Below are 17,221 nucleotides of genomic sequence, written 5' to 3'. Positions count from 1 at the left end.
TTCAACTCATAGGCTGTTTGACTTGATCAAAGGTTCTTGCTTTTCAACAGACTTCTGTATAATACTCAGACTCAAGAGCTTCACGAAACAAGAGCCAGGCTGCCTCCCAGAGAAAATTCGAATCCCAGTGAGATGTCAGTCTCATCTTGAAGGCAGGAGGTCCAACTGTTTGGAAAGCAGGAACTTCTGAATATTAATACACTCATACAATAATGAATGATAGGACTGCCAGTCTGTACTCTTTAGCAACTTGGTACCATCTAGATTGATATTTGAAAGGTCTTTAACTGCAACAGAATGTTCATATTTGATGTTTAATGACATTAGAACAATTAGACAAGTCCATTATCTCTGCTGGTGATAGGAGGGCTTAAATGGCGTTAACCCAACTTCTGGAGAAAAGATAAGACAGTGCCACAGACCAAGCTTTTATACTTTTGAGTGAGCACTATACTCGAGAAGTCCAGCATTCACTGGCTATATGAGACACTGAATTCATCCAAAGAGTGCGCTGAATTTCATGAATAAGAAATCTTCCTAATTTATCTGCTTAGGAAAAAACTTCTCTCTGACAGACTGAGTCCTGCATTCCCATAAGGCTAGCTAAATAAGACTTACTGTGTGCACACAGCTGAACCTCAGGAAAGGAGAAAAATATCATAGGTCAGAGAGATAACTCTCACTTTCAGTGTCTTTACATAAAACCACATTTCCCATAGCAAGCTAAAAGCAGGGAGTAGATACAAATCAAGGCAAAGAAACAATTTCACCTTAAAGATCTTCTGCTAACTGCTCAAAATTGAAAGGCTATATAAGCATACCATTCCTGTCTCACAAAAAGAAACTTGAAATCGGGACCTTGTGGTTTAGATTTTCCTCAAACCAAGAAAGGTGGTAGAGATGTGATGGTCTTTGCAAAGTTCTTGAACAGAGATTAGCATTAAGCAACCATAAAAATACATAGGTAAAGCAACCTGTCCAAGTCTCGGGTATGCATAGTCTTCAGAGAAGACTGTCATCTTCTCTGTGGATAAAATGATGCTCTCACTTTTGGCATATTATTACAGAAGAACCATTTGGAAATTCTACTGAGCCAAGCTTAGATAAAGGCTTAGGTATGTTTACACCAAGCACTGCAGTGCCACACAGATGCCTGAGACAGTTGTGAATGAGTTGGGTATCTACACAGCTCAGTGTCATGCGGAGATATTAGCTCACATCCCAGAAGGAATACAGCCACATTAGCGTGGCTCTGTGCCCGGGCTAATTAGGTGATGTTTCCCCAGTTGCCAGAAATCAAAGAGTGAATCATATGTCTGCCAGCATCTAACCTTCTTCTGAAAGCACAGGCTGGAACTATTTTGAACCTCAGTTATGTGAGAATGTAAGGTGAATATAAAGACATAATGTCATCATTTTACTTTGTTTTAAAGCCGGAAGGAATCATAAATTCATCTGATCTGACCCGTTATCACAACTGCTACACTTCATCCACATACCATTGTGTCCAGCATGTGAACTTCAGTCAGCCTAAAGCACTGAAGTCCTTTAGAGACTGACCTATTGTATGTGTGCCACAGGCAGAGCCCAACCACACGCTGTCAAAGCCAAGACTACAGACATGGCAGACAACTGATTAGGTGGTAGTTGCCCAGATTATTTCAGCAGAAATCCATTCCTCATACTGCTCTGGAAGGTGAAGAATTCTATAGTCCTGCCCATTAGTTCCCAGCTCTGGCAACCAGGATGAATCCCAACACGTGAGCAAGAAACATGAACCAATTATCCTGCAATAGGATTCTCTGCTATATCAAAACAACCAGCCCATTACAAAGAAGCCCGCCAGTGGAGATGGCCAATCTCTGACAATCCAAAGAAAAAAGAACAAAAAAAGACCTAAAAACAACCACTGGTAGGATAGGGAGAAAACCTCCTTCCTGACCCCTACGAGCGAACCACGAAGGCCCTGAAGCATGATTTGAAGATGGTCATTGTCTTAATGCAGAGCTGCACGTATTTCAAGGATGGTGCAGACAAATTACTCTGAGCACAACTATAAAGGAAGGAGTTGAAAAGGGAGGCTCATAAATCAACAGTATAGGCCACCACACTTGACGCGCAGACACAGAATTTCTCCTCATGACTAGAATCAAGCGCCTCTTTTAAAATGATAAATTATCTCATCTTAAAGACTCGGAAGGATGTTGATGGAAAAAGACTCCAACGTTTAATTACCCTGAGAGCTGTGAAACTATTTTATTCCAAGGTGGAACTTTTCAAACTTCAGCTTCCAGCTACTGGAACTTGTTATGGCTTACTAGTGGTTGGGTTGCCAACCTCACTATGAGGTATCTGCTCCTCACATAAGCACTTGTAAAGATTACTTGATCATAGGGTTATGTGTCTTCAACTAGTTGAAGTTGTTTAGTCACAGCACCAGGACAGTTTTCTAGGCTCTATATCCGTTTTCTGTCCTTCCGTTGAATTCCCAGCAATATCTCTGTATAATTCCTGGTATGTCAACACAGAAACTGCACAAAATGTTCTGAGATTTTACTGACTCTGCATGCAGAAAATAGCCTTTGTACTCCTGACTAAGGCTTCCCTTTTCATACAGCTGGGAGATGCAATAGCCAGTTTGGTCTTTGCATTGTGCCGTGGGCTCACCAGAAGACACTTATCCACAATAGCCCCTGGATCCTTCTCAGAGTTACAGTTTCCCAGGACGGTATCACATTTTGAAGGTATCATCTGCATTTTTTTGCTCCCAGATGTAGTAACAAGTGGCATAGTTATGATAGCTGTTAAAATATTGAAATGAGTTACTGTGTGTAGTATTTCTGCAAAATGGTAGAAAGGATGATGTTTATTGAAACTATATAAACATGTAAAATGTTTTCTCAACAGTTTCCCATTTATGTTTGCACAGATGTGTGTAATGTCATCACGAAGCTTCTTCCAAGGAAGATAAATTAAATCAAAAGGTTTGAATAAGGCAAATAGCTAGAATGCTCTGCTGGTGCCTCTACACACTATCTCTTACCTATTTTGTTCCCTTTTTCTAATCATAACAGATATTCACTGCCATTGAAAAATATAAAAAACCCAAAAATTTCTATGAAGGATAAAGGTCCTTGGCACAAATAAAATGACCAGCTCTGAAGTTGCGAAGAAATATGCTCTAATTTAAGAGACAAAAGATAGCATTACAGAAGAAATTGTCATAATCAAAGTTGAAAAAAAAAAATCTATTGTCTACTGTGCCTCTCTGTGGGAATTTTCCCAGCACAGACAGCTGTAAAGGAGGAGGGGTATTGTGAGTTTCTGTACTCTCCTTCTCTCTCTCCCTCTCTTTCTCTGTCAATAAATGTCTGCAATCATATTCTTGAGCTCCAGTGTGATTTCAAGGTTCATCTCTTCCATGCAGCTCAAACACTAATTATCCCAGCTGTAATTAGTAAGATAATTAAATACTGGCTCACTCATCACTCTACCTTGTGTCGGGTCATGATTCTCCCAGAAGACCTTGAGCAGTTTCTCAAAGCTGATGTTTTCTGGCTGATATACTACTCGTACAGCCTCTGTGTGGCCAGTTTTACCTTAAAAGACAAAATAAATTCAGATGTTATTAGTGAGAATTAGCTAGTGCATATCTAGTTTTTTATATCTGAGATTCAAAGCACAATCCTTTGTTTTCCTTGTTTTTTCCTAAAGGTGTTTTGATTTACCACCATTTTTACTTAAGCCTTTTTACACAATATTTTATATACATGCCGGCTCTAAGATGTCTGCTAGTTTGGACAAGGCCATCAGGAAATAAACTATCCAGAGGCAACAAGGTAAGACAGTGATGTTATTACAGTAGTTCGTCAGCTTACAGGAAAAAAAAGTCATAGTTCTTAAATATTTGTAACTGACGACTAGTAAAATATTTTAAAATATTCTAAATACAACATTAAAACATGAAAACTTGAATGTCTAACTTGTCTTGACAGTATAAAACTTTGTTTCTGTGAGGTAAGATACGGATAAAATAATTGATTATAAAAACAAATTTCAAGGGTATGTTTACACAAGATCACACAAATAATTTCAAACTATTTCACATCATCCAAACCACTGATGCCAACTGGCTTCAAAAAGAGTCAGAGAGAGCCTGACTGAACTTCATGGCAGCAGATGAAGTTCAAGGAAGATTAGTCGGTGTTACAGCACATGAAACCACATTATTCCTATTTTTCAGTTACACTATGGGCACGATCTTTTTCATTCCTTATGTGTCTAATCATTCACAGTATTATTGAAAGATCCAGCTTCACAAAATGTGAAGGATCTGGCCACGTAATTCGCTTCAATTCTAACTAATAGTTAGATTGGTAAGTGCTCAGACATCTCAGGGTGAAAGTCCATTGCACTGAGTGCTACACAAGCATTTTATATTTGATATACATTATATATTTTACAATTTATAAATGTAGGCATATTTGTTGTCGTAATATAGGCATGAATGGGGAAAAAATGTATTCTATCCTTCAGTTAAATCATAATAAGTAAATACTAAAAGAAAGTAAACTAGACAGCCAGATCTGCCTTTTGGTGAGGACGTAATAAGCTCCTTGATCACATTAGGCCAGGTTTTTATTTCATTTATACCAGCATAAACTTCATATTTACTCAGCTGACTTCAATAGAATTGTTGAATTTCATGCAGTGCAACAACCAGCTGAATCTGGCCCAGTGATGGGTTCTGAATTAGCTGTCACCAAACAAGAAAAATCAGAGTCTGTGAGTAACTGAGGAGTGTTCAGTAGAAACACCAATTCAGTACCAAGAGAAATTTTCATTTAAAAAAAAAAAAAAAGTAGAAAGAAAAAAAAAGGATGCTAGGATATATTACAGAGACATAACAGGGAAAAGTATGACAGCATTATATCAGTTAATGGGGCACCTGAAATGAAGAAAACCTAAATGAGGCACAGAGGGGTGGGCTAGCTATTAAAAGGGATTTAAAAGACTGGGATTAAATTTAGTCTAGAATGCAGAGGAGTAAAAGGGGACACATCTGGGATATCTGTAATGAAAATTTTGATAAAATCAAATTGGTTCCTATCTAGTGTGCTTCACAATACAAGAAAGATATGCTCACCGAGATTAAAAGACAAAACTGTACAAGTTTCATGTAACCTGTGGCTAAAGCCATGTCATCCTGTCCACCAGGATACTGTCCGGGCAAACGATGGCCCAATTCCTCTTTTACATGCACTACATCTATTGAAGTCCGTGGAAGCAACTCATTATCTGAAGTCAAATTCTGATGGTAGGTTAGCAGAAAGGGATCATACATTTAGTAGAATAAAAATACAAGTCACAGGTAATTGGCTTAATAATAAAGTGAAATGGTCTTTCTATATTATGGCATGAACTGATGGCCATCTTAGGTCAGGGATGGAATTTATTCCAGATTTCATGGTTTAAAATGGACTATCAGTGAAAATAATGGGGTTTGCCTTAGCTGAAGCCCAGGTTGGGAATTTTGGTGTTGCTGGAGATAAAGAAGGAGAACAAACGGAGAGTGGTTTGTCCAGCTCTTGCAAGCCTACATCGTATAACTAAAAAGAGATTAAGGAGTGGCTTCTGACTTTAATTCTTTTTTTTTTTAAGCCAATATGACCCTTATGAAAGGTTATTATCAGTCAGGAGCAAATTACTTGTCTAAGATGACTAGCTTTAGATCACATGAGAGTTTCCTAAAGAACTTCAAAACAACAGAGGCATTACCTTTCCTCTCAACTGAAGCAGCAATTACATCTTGTCAACACTGTCTGCTCTGACTAATCCAGAAGTTCAAAGAATCAGCTTTCTTCTTTTCCTCTGAATAAGGAAATAATGGTGCGACTCTGAGAACTATAGCCTGACCTCAAGAAAAAATCCTCAGATGTGTGGCTAACAGACTGTTAGAACCTAGAGCATATTTAAAATCAATATTCATCCTCAGAGGAAAAGCAAGGAGGTAATGCTGCTGGTCCTATCAGATTCACCTCTGATTTTTCTCCAAGCCTTTCTACAATCTAGTGGATTTTCTTTCAGAATACGGTGTGGCTATTTCTACTAAGAACAATCTTAGTCATTTGTGGTCAGCACTCCTACTTCCCAACAATTTTAGTGGAAACTATACCAATCAACTGGGTACACATGAGCAAATAGACAGGTAAAAGCCTCCGTGTGGGACAGATTAATCACAAGATTTCCTAGAAGAAGCACAGAGAGAAAATGGTACCAGGGGACAGGAAAAGAAAAAGAGCAATCTCTCCGCAGGTGCAAGATGCCTCACACGAAGGAATCCGAAGAGACCACGAGGTTACCCGAAGGAGCATGTAGGAACTACCAGCTCATCGGTGCTGAACGTGACTCAGCTGCAGCCAAAGTGGCAAAAGGAAACTTAAACTGGCTTCTCCCTGTTGATCTTCTTATTTCACTTTTTGCATTAGGCTTAAGTTCGCCTACGAAAACAGAACAATCACATTTCGCTTTGAGTTTCATACATTTGGTACAGTACAGTGCCAAAAGAACAGAGCAGGCATCAAACCAGCTAACCACTCCTCTGTATTGCCAAAAAAAAAAAAAATCATTGAAATATTTCTAATCAAATCTTTTTTGTAAGATTTCTTAAAATGGTGAGGCAGTAATCAAAGAGAAACAATAAACCCACTTGTTCTCAAAAAAGCTGCATGTCTTTTAAGGAGAAATTTAACAGGCTAACACCGAACAGCTGAAACGATTTCAAATGATCAGTGATAGATGCTATTCTTTCAGTGGTATTCAGCTCTTCACCTCAGTGCCTCTTTCAGAATTTCTCATCAAAGGTCCATTTATATTAAGTCAGGGAGTCATAGTGTCCTCAGTTCACCTATTGCTTTTAATTAGCTGATCTTTAATATTCCGCAGTAAAAGCATGCTTCACTCTAAGTTCCAAAAGTTTTAACAAGTATGAACATTTCTAGAAGCCTTCTCCCCAAAAAAGCTCAGTTTGAAGCATGATTTCTAAATAATTTATTAAATCACTAAATATAATTTCATTTGCTGTTAACTGTGCAAATAGAAATCCTTTATTTATAGGTGCCATTATCGGCTTTCCAGTTATGGTGCTCAGTTCTCCTTCAGCTTTAGAAGGAGCTTAGCCATTGAAGAACCTCGCTGCAGATGATAAGGCTTTATTACACCATGGCAGAGGGCTGCGTGCCAACGGCAGATTGTCTGTTTATCCTATATCCATTTCCCACTTAGAAAACATAGCCACTCTCAGAGGATTAGCTACAGCGAGCTCTTTCAGTGGGGATTCAAACTCTGGCAAAAATGTTCCTGTAAAGAGCGATAGAAAAAGACATCTGAGTGACAACTCAGTGCTCCTTTTCAATTTTTTTCTTCCTAATAGTGTTTAGATTTTCACCTTCTTAATCATCTCCCAGGTGAGTGCCCAAGCCGACGGATTATAGAAGCGAACTCATTCTTTTTAACTTGCTGTATCCAGTAAGCATTTAATTATTTCCGGCAAAGTGGAACAACTTCAAAGGGCTGGCTTGAGAGCACCTCACCTGTGAATACCCAGCCACCCAGCAGCTACGGCGCTGCGACGTGACACGTGGGCTTCACCTCCGGCTAGTCCTGCCCTGGGTGAATTAAGTTATAAAATTCAAGTAACGCCAAAACTATTCCCTCCTGCCCCACTTCTTCAATAAAAAAGGACTCGTCTCTCTTTGCCCACTGAAAGAAAGGGCCTAAATGCAGTAAACGACTAAATATAATTTAAAGAAATAGGTGGCAGACCTTCAGCTGATGCACATTTCAGAGCTTATTGATTTTGGAGCTAAAACAATTTGTGCTAGCTAAAGCCTAGGCCCTAGTGAATATGCAAAGTATTACGTGAAAAAGTAGCAGGTCTTTTGAGCATCTGTTTCTCCAAATTAGTCTGGGATTTTTATTATGTTGTAGTTATCGCTAATAGAATTTCCGGTTTCTTCCTAAAGTGGCCATGTGTTAAATAAACAAAGGGTTCAACACTAACACTGAGAACCCACACTTTGGGGATCTACTTAACTTTTGCCTTTTTACCTTCAAAGTAATGAAATAATCACAGATCGATAGATTTTTAAGAAGGGTCCATTACGATAATTTTATTTGACTTCTTGCCTAACACAGATGAGAGAATTTCACTGGAGCAGGCCCATATTTTGTACTTAGAAAAGCAACAACTCTTGACTCAAAGAACCCAAAGGACGGAAAATCCACCAGAAGTCAAGGTAACTTCATCGAGTGGTGAATACTTCTCACTTTTGAAACAAGCAAAGAAGAAAACCAAAGACAACAGACATCTTATTTATTACCCGAGTCTATTTATTTAAAGGTCTTTCTGTACAGACAAAGACTACTAGGAAGTCTTCCCTTACCTCTTCTTTCTGAATATTTTAAGTGAATCAATCTTTCTAATTAATCTGTTGGACACTCATTTTTTTTTTAAAACTTTTTTGAGAAGAATAAGAATGTAATAAGAATGTACTAGTTCAGACCTCCAGCCCTCCTCTGGCCATGGCCATAAGCAGATGCCCAGGGAAGGGTTGAAAGAGCATACGTGATACATCTACCACACTGTACGTGAAGAACCAACTGCCTTTATCTGAACTTGGTTCCCACTGGCTTCTTCTGAGCGCCCCTCGTTGTTCTGCTTGGGGAGACGGTGAGCAGCCCGTGTCTACACATTCGCCTGCTGCAACTCATGGGTTCCTGACTACTTTTCAGTTTTTCAGGGTGATTTTCCCACTGTTTGGAAGAGACTGTAAAGTGTATCAGGTATACAATGGCACAAACATGTGGCTACTATTTTTTTACCTTCTTCTTTATATTTCCAATGACTTTAATGACTTTGTTAGCATTGAACTAGGAGATAATGTTCGGTTTATTATCTGCTGTGAATTTCTGCTTTACAAAATATAATGCTTTACCTTCTCAGTGTGATCCATGCTCTTTTATACAGCTGTACTAAAATATGTCAATCTTATACAGCAAGAAGCTAATTTATCACTATGGGCCAGCCAATCCTGCAGCAGTAAATCAAAATAAAACTTTCCATAAATTCTAGAAACTTCTGCCTGGAGGGCAGAAACTTCTGCCTGGACCACAGGAAACCATGCCTCTTCGAGTGCCTACAGAAAGTAGCACATACAGCAGCTACAATGTGGTGCATACATCTAAAGAGAGAATTTTCTTAAATTTTATTCATTTGTTTTAGTAGAGGACAGATGTGTAATTATACACAATAAATGAAAATTTTAAAAGATAAGGAAATTTGCTAATAGAACAATAAACTGCTATAAAATGCGGTTTTGGTGACTGTTAAAATCACTTAGTTTTTTACCCCATCATATCAAATTAAGAGAATAGAAGTCATAGTGAAAAATGGGGTACAAAATCTGTTAGTGATAATTTTTTTCACAGAAATTCAGTCATATTTTTCAGTAAAACTAGTTGAATGAATTTAAAATAAAAGTGATTGCCAGTTTGAAGAAAGATTATTGTTTTTTTCTAAAAATCTGCAAAACAAAACTACTAAATGAACTTGTTTCTTATTTGCAAGTATTTAAAATTTGCATGTTTGCTAAAATCCTATGTATTCTTCAGCAGGAAAATTTTTCTGATAATAAGACACTGAACAGAATATCTGAAAGCAAGACCACTACTACTGACACTTTTTTCTATTCTTATTCTAAAAGAGCTGTACATTGAAGAATCCATAAAAGGAAAAAACAATTATATAGCCTATAGGACAACACGAGACAGCAAAACTTTACTGTCTTGTTCACTGGCCTTATAGGTTACATCTTCTATAGGCTGAATGTCCACACCGCAAGCACCTCAGGAGGGATTACTTTAGACTCACTCTGGACTGAGTGCTTTTCACAGTTGGAGTGCATTAAGCGTGCTCTTAGAGAGTATATTCTGATTTACTTTCATGCAAAAAGAATCTCAGATTCAAAACCAGTTCCAGTGATTTCTTGCAGATGTCAGTGGAAAGCTTCTTTCTTTACCATTTCTATTCGGAGAAATGTCTGCATCCTAGGGAAATGGGTTTGGTTGCACGAGGTGATATGGGATATCACTGGTTTGAGTCGTGTTGCTTTGCTAGCCAGAGTACTGCAGACATCACAGAACTGGATGAACCACATCATCTTAAGGATTAGTCTGACATTGCTCCTGGACAACACGACAGACTATCTCATGTGGCATTCAACTGAAGAAAAAAATGTTGAAGATAGGCATGTAATTAATGCCAGTCAACATGGTTGTATGGAATATAGGTCTTGTCAGCCAAACTCGATTTCATTCTCTCATGAAATTACAAGTCTAGTTGTAATAAATGTAGGATGTAATAGCATGGATGTAATAGACTTAGACTTTATTAATGCATTTGACTTATTACTTCATGACAGTCTGATTAAAAAATTAGCACTATACAATATCAATAGTGCACATGTTAAATGGATTAAGAATTGTCTAAATGACAGTTCTAAAAAAATTGTCTAAAGGGAATGAGCTTTGAATGGCAGCATTTTTATCTGTCCTCTGCAGGGATTGGTACAAAGTCTGTTGCTGTTAAAGTCTTTCATCAGTAATTTTAAAGAAATAAAAGGTCTCAACTTACAGAATCTGTGGATAACTCAGATGAGAAAGCTGATAGGATGGTCTTATAAAGCGATTACTTGCTGCGCTGGGCCCATTCAATCAAAAACGTATTAAAAAGAGTCATACGTAAAACCTCTACTTAAGGGAACGAGTGACACGCACCATACCTGCAAACGGGGACCAGGCTTTGAGGAAAGTGCAAGGGTGGCAGCAGACAAGCAAGTAAATACGGATTTTCATTGCACTATTGCAATAAATTGGAAGAGTGACTGAATTGGGATGCCTAAGTAAAAAAGAGGTTGGTAGGAACAGCACTGAAGAGATCAATCCTGACATTAAGTAGATCCTCAAAAATAGTTTCAGTGACAGCCACAAAGCGCATGATATGTTTAGCCTTTCAAAAAGAAAACCTAGAGGTTTTTAATTAAAGGATATAAGCATCTTCTCAGGAAGAGAGTGACTAAGCGCAAAAGGGCTCTTTGAACAAGCAACGAAAAGGCATATCAAGAGCCAGCGGTAGGAATGGAAAACAGGAAAACCCAAATGGAAAAGTAGGCACATATTTTAAATACTAAAGATGGTTATCTGCTACAAAACACTACACTACTCAATGACACCATTGGATCATTCGGTGCTCCTATAAACCTATGTTCTATAAACCAAGGGAAGTGGTTGATTCTTCATCTCCTGATGTTTTCAAATCAGATTTCCTTCTGGGAGAGACACTTCAGACAAATACCCGTTAAACTTAAAGGAAAAAGTTATAGGGCTTAATAAAATAGTAACTGGATGAAACGTAATGACCTATGATATAAAAGATGTCAAATTAAATAATGCCGTGAGCCCTTACCAGCCTTAAATGCTGTGAATATATGTGTGAACTGCCCCTCTTTTTCCTCTGTTCACTTAGCTTTAACAAAGCCTTTCTATCCCAAACACTGTTATCTGTACAAAGAGTTGGGACTTTTGTATTATCTTCTTTTCATCACGGTTGATGAGGCAGACTCTAACCTAACTACAATTTCTGTATGATCTTTATATAGGTGAGTTAAAATCTTTCAGCTACAGTGTTGGGAACAGAAAGACACCATATTGCCACATTTACAAAGTTCTCATTTAAAAGCCCAAATTTAACCCTAAACTTACACATCAGATGGACGGAGCCTTTACAAGTCAATAAATTATGTTTACTGACAAACCAGTTATACTTGGCACCAAGAAAACGCAATGCCAGGCTTGTAACATGCAGCCTGTGGGAATCTGAACACTACATCAGGTGAATATAGAACAAAACAAGTGGTCATGCAAGTGAGAAATGCTAGCTTTAGGTTAGGACACATTAATTACAAAGTTAATTAATAAAATGAAGGATTAGATATGGAAGGAGTAATGGGAATCACAGAACCTTAGCCCCATAACTAACAGCAATCTTGTATTATTGACAGCATCTTACATTGCCATGGAGCCAAGATTTAGGGCATGACTGGTTTAGACTGTATGTTTGCTGTAAAAATGGCATGCTAAAATAACCATTGCTCGTACAAAAACTTTAAGCTTTGCTCTTGGAAACAAAAACATATTTTGTAGACTTTCAAATACTGAAAAATCACAATGTACCTCATGAAAAGCAGTTTGGAGAGCGATAAGAAATTAAAGAAGGTCAAAAATGTGGTCATATGAACACGCAATGGTACAATGAAGATATTGCACTGAAGACAGGTGGTTTTGAAAAATGTCACTGAATTTGTCACTTTCCTGGGTGGGACTGAAACACTTAATAGCATAAAGCAGTAAAAATCATTTGATTTTCTTCCCTAGACTAGGATCCAAGCTTTGGAAGAGTACAACAAAATAGAGAGTCCATCATTTTTTATTCCAAATATATTTATTTCCACCTCCTCAAAGAAAGCAGAAGAAAATCTATTACTTGTTCCAAAGCCTTCCTAACAGCACAGTAATGGCACAATATACAGTTTTGATTTAACTGTATATTAACATTATACCTTTTGTTTATATGATGTTTATGTGGAGCTAAAATCCACAATACATTTATTATATTTTCCCTACTCATTTTATATGGAAGATAATACAAAAATTCTCTTTGATTTCGTCACCTTCTACTTTGACATTCCTCAAAGTTGCTGCATTTCACATGTGTATTTCTCTACCCTGTATTAGAAAATAAGCATATCAGTAATACAGAAAAAAACTCAAAACAAGGGAAGAAAGACTTCTATTTTTTTATACAGACTCTCATTAGGAAAAAGGATGTCCAAACTACGTGATGAACTTGCTATCAATAGAGTAACACCATGAATGCAAAGGTACTCTCCTGATTAAAATTATTTACGTTACAGGAAAGATTTAGTGGTCCACAATGTTAGATTCTGTGTTTGGGGAGGATTCCATCTCGAACTGCTCAGCTTAGGCTTCTGTTGGATACTTCGGATTGAGTGAATTTAGTTTCCTCAGAAGAAAAAAATGTTGTCATTCAGAACTTAAGTCCTTGTATTCTGCAGTCCTACTCATTCACTTCCCCTTGAATTCATTCCTTACCTGACATACTTGTGCCTATTAGGTCAGATAAGAAAATGTCTATTAAGGATCATAACAAGGCTACTGTGACAAAGCTGTGAGAAACCGAAATACCATAACAGACTGTCTCTTATTCATATGTATGCTTCTTTGTAAATTATAAACACATTGGTTCATTGATTAGCATTGGGTATACAGGTCATTCTTGAAAAACATAAAAAGGGAGTACGGCAATAGAAGAGAACTGGGGACAGAACACAGCAGTGTAAGCCCTTGGGGCATCCGACTTAAACTCATTGCCCTTTGCTTAGGGGATACGACCCGTACCGGACTGCAACTCAAACTTCGTCCCCTAACTAAAGCACAGGAGTCACCATCCCACTGCATTACATTCCACACAGCTTTAGCCTACTTCTACGATCATCGATTTCTGCTGTCATACAGTTATGAATTTAGTAGCTCAGAAGATTGTTTCATTGCAAAGCTCCTTTGAAAAATTACATTAATGAAATTATGTTGACATTTTTTATCGTAACAGATCAACACAGTGAATAAAGATCTGCCCAGGAAATATATCCTGTTATCCATGGGCATGAAAAACTTTGAGGATAAAAGATTAATACTGTGTCACAGTCGCACCATGCCTTTGTCCTAAAGACTTCAAAGTACTTTCTAAATTTGGATTCCATTATCCCCATTTTGCAGAGCATAACCCACTATTACATTGTGTTCTTCATAATTAATTTTCCATATATGCAACATAATTTCTCTAAATACTACAAACCCTGGGCTGACAGCATTTCTGTTCTTTTAAAACCCAAATGCAAAACCTTACCTAATATAAACATTTAGTGTGGGGCTAAGGCAAACAATACTATCATGCTTATGATAATAAAATCTTAAGATAATAAAAAAATCAGTTATGACATGATGGGTGGAATGTATATGGTGATGCAATTTTTGACTTCAGGTAAGAATTGCAAAAGGTAATAATCTGGCTATTCTACCTACCATTTCCAACAAAAATACCTTTTCTAATAACCTCAATAAATAGGACGTTATCTTCAGCTGCATGAAATTAAGACACTAATTCAGTTGTGCCGTGAAGGCATGTAGTTTGTCTGAGATGGCTTAGGAGAAATTGTCTGGACTCTAGCTCCTGCTCCAGAAGGCAGCAGGTCTCCCACACGCCCAGTGACAATTTGTCAGCCCTGCGTGGGTGTCTCAGATACAGCATCTAAATGTCCGTCCCTTTAAGCAATTAAACCATTCCTTTAATCTCTATTTGTTTTATTGTAAAATCTACTGACACAATCTGCAGCCCTCTGGCTCGGTTTTGGTCCAGACGCGGATCTGCTATGTTATCTTGAGCAAGTATCCTCATGTCTCCCTCAGGATTTTGCATGTCAGATACGTGAAGTTGTCTCCAGATACAACCCATTGCCATTCAGAAATGGAATTGTGTATAACGATTGAATCCTCACTGACTTATAAAAATGCTACCTGGGTTACTGCCTTGGTGGATGTGAAGTCAGACGATGTCTTTAGGACTTGTGTCATGTCCTCCTCTTGCCAAAGACAACAGAGAGTCATAATACAAATAGCTTCCAAAGCAAAGTACCCTAGGACAAGGAGATGACTGCAAAATGAGGGAAGATGGTTGAAACACTGGAATTTTCCTTAAAGAGCAGTGAATGAACCAGATGTTAATACAATTCCCAAAAAGCTCTGAGCGACAGAGAAACAAAAGACAAGTCTTTGAAGATCAGGATGCTTCTGACCACTGCATCTGGCAGGAATAGAGGAAGCTGATTGCAGAGAGCAAAGAATGACTCGAGAGGAATCTTCCAGAGCCCGTCCTAGTAGCACAGACCCTTTGAGTGGGTGCAGGAACCTAAAAACCCACTAAATCACAAGTTCACAAATGGTTAGGAAGCTGAGACCATTATTGCTAGACTGTATTTCGGTTTGCCTGAATATTTATGCTTCTTGGAGCTCCTAAAGCAAAAAAAAAGAAAAAAAAAAGTTCGTGTTTAAAAAAGTCGAAGAGTACAAGTGTTCCCCAGCCTGAGTACTGCTGTCTCATATAAAGCTTCACTTGTTTGCTTCAACTGTGACTTGTTCCTGAGAAGGCAAATGGAAACCCAGAATTCCCTTTCGGTTGGAAAGGGAGTGATGCTGCAGGACAACGGTGAGCAGGTTCAGGAGTAAGGAGCTACAGAGACCCAAGTCTCCAGAAAAAAGTCTTAATGGGAGATTTGTTCACAAAAATGGCTGCACTATCCCAAACCAGAGCAGTACTGGGGCTCTGCTCTGGTACAGAAACAGCACAGATGGAAAAGTGAAGAATATATATATATGAATAAAACACCTGGACTCCGTACTGAAATCCAGCTTCAATCTATAAAGGGAATATTCTTTTAATGTCAATTTAGCAGAAAATATGATCGATTTTTTGCTTAAAAGTTTACAGCTTTTAGCTGCAAAGCCTCTATACTACAGTTATGCAACACACAGAATTTCCTTAAATAAATGGGCATAATGGAAAGCAAAGAGTAACAGAGATGTGAAGAATATGCCGTGCATTGAGAACAACTTTGAAAAGGGATAAATGGAGGTAAATATAATACCTAGGGACTTCCATTTATAGCAAGCTCAATGTAAGGAGTTGGAAAATGTTAAATAACCTGGAATATAAAAAAGAAGAAATGAGAGTAAGATATTCTAATATCTATTCTTTTCCACTAGAATAAGAAAAATTGTAGTTTTATCCTTTTCTCTCTAGAGTGATTTCAGTAAGACGTTACCGCTCTGAGGAGATGTCTGAATGCAAGGTTAGATTTCTGAAATATGCCAATTCTCACTCTTTGTCAACCTGAACACCGACATAGTGCTTGGAAGAAAACTGTACATATCTTAATACCTGAGCATTGTAGGCTAGAATGCAAAAAAAGGGGTAGATTGCTATATTTGTACTCTGAAAGCTTCTCTTTCGTATCTAACTTTTATTAAACTAATCTGACAGTTATATGATATACATAAATATGATTGGGATCATGATTTCCCTCGCAATTTCCCAAAAACAAATATGCAAAAAGCAGTACAGGCAACCTGGTTTCACCAGAGACCTCTCACAGACATCATACTGAAAAGAGACAGCAACCGAGCAGAGAACTTCATGATGACAGACAGACAGACAGACAGACAGGGGGCTCCCAGCAAAAAGAGTGCTAGGATGAAAATTCAGAAGTAATTTATACTAGACAAACACTTTTTAAGTCCACCAAAACTAATAAAAGAACTCTAGAAAGAAAGTTCTAAAAATGCCCAAGCAACCTGTTTTCTGCAAAGTCTTTAACAGGAACAAATTGTGTAAGGGGATAACAGCTTAAAAAGATAACATTTTGATAATTTATATATCTAGAACACAGCTATGAGAACGGTGGGGAAAAGTGAGTAAGCAGACATTGCGTGTAGCGGGATGAAAGACCGGTGACTGGGCACAGAGACAAATGGAGCACCTTGCAAAGTGAAAGCAGACTATAGACGTGACAAAGGAACCTGCCTCAAGGATCAGGAAAAAATCTCCAAGTCACAAGCATTAAAATTATATTTACTTATTTTATTTACAGTGCCTTGGCCAAACTGTACCTTCCCTTTAAGAGCTTTTGAAATCCTGGTATTTATTTTAAATATAAACTATAGCTCTTGGCCCTCTTAAAGTGATACTCCTGAAAGATTATTGAGGGAGGGGGCTAAAAATTTGCCCAGTATAAGTATTAAAAATTGCAGTGAGGTCAGGGTCAGGTAAATCAGAAATGTGTAGTCTTTGCTGGGGGGTCCAAGTGTCTGTGAAGAGCGAGAAAAGGGACTTCAAATCAGAAAAGGTGAAACGGTTGGCTGGTTGATAAAAAAAGAGATTTAAAAAACTTGATAATGAAATAAGTTTGAATGCAGAAGATTGAATTGGCAGACAATGGCAGGATACTGCAGAGAGCTCACTGACAACAGG

General features: G+C 37.9%; 1 protein-coding gene across 1 annotated transcript in view; it reads right to left on the bottom strand.

Annotated features, from left to right (window-relative positions):
- MSRA (methionine sulfoxide reductase A) overlaps nt 1–17,221 on the bottom strand; it is a 293,150-nt gene that overhangs the window by 110,892 nt on the left and 165,037 nt on the right. The window contains exon 4 of the mRNA XM_075497688.1: nt 3,495–3,599. Coding sequence (XP_075353803.1) covers nt 3,495–3,599 — 105 coding nt within the window. The remainder of the gene's footprint in view (nt 1–3,494; nt 3,600–17,221) is intronic.

This window comes from Mycteria americana, chromosome 3 (genome assembly GCF_035582795.1).
Source record: "Mycteria americana isolate JAX WOST 10 ecotype Jacksonville Zoo and Gardens chromosome 3, USCA_MyAme_1.0, whole genome shotgun sequence".
In the NCBI taxonomy this organism is placed as follows: Eukaryota; Metazoa; Chordata; class Aves; order Ciconiiformes; family Ciconiidae; genus Mycteria; species Mycteria americana.
Note: the sequence above shows the minus strand (reverse complement) of the source record. Positions and strands in the feature narration are given on the sequence as shown.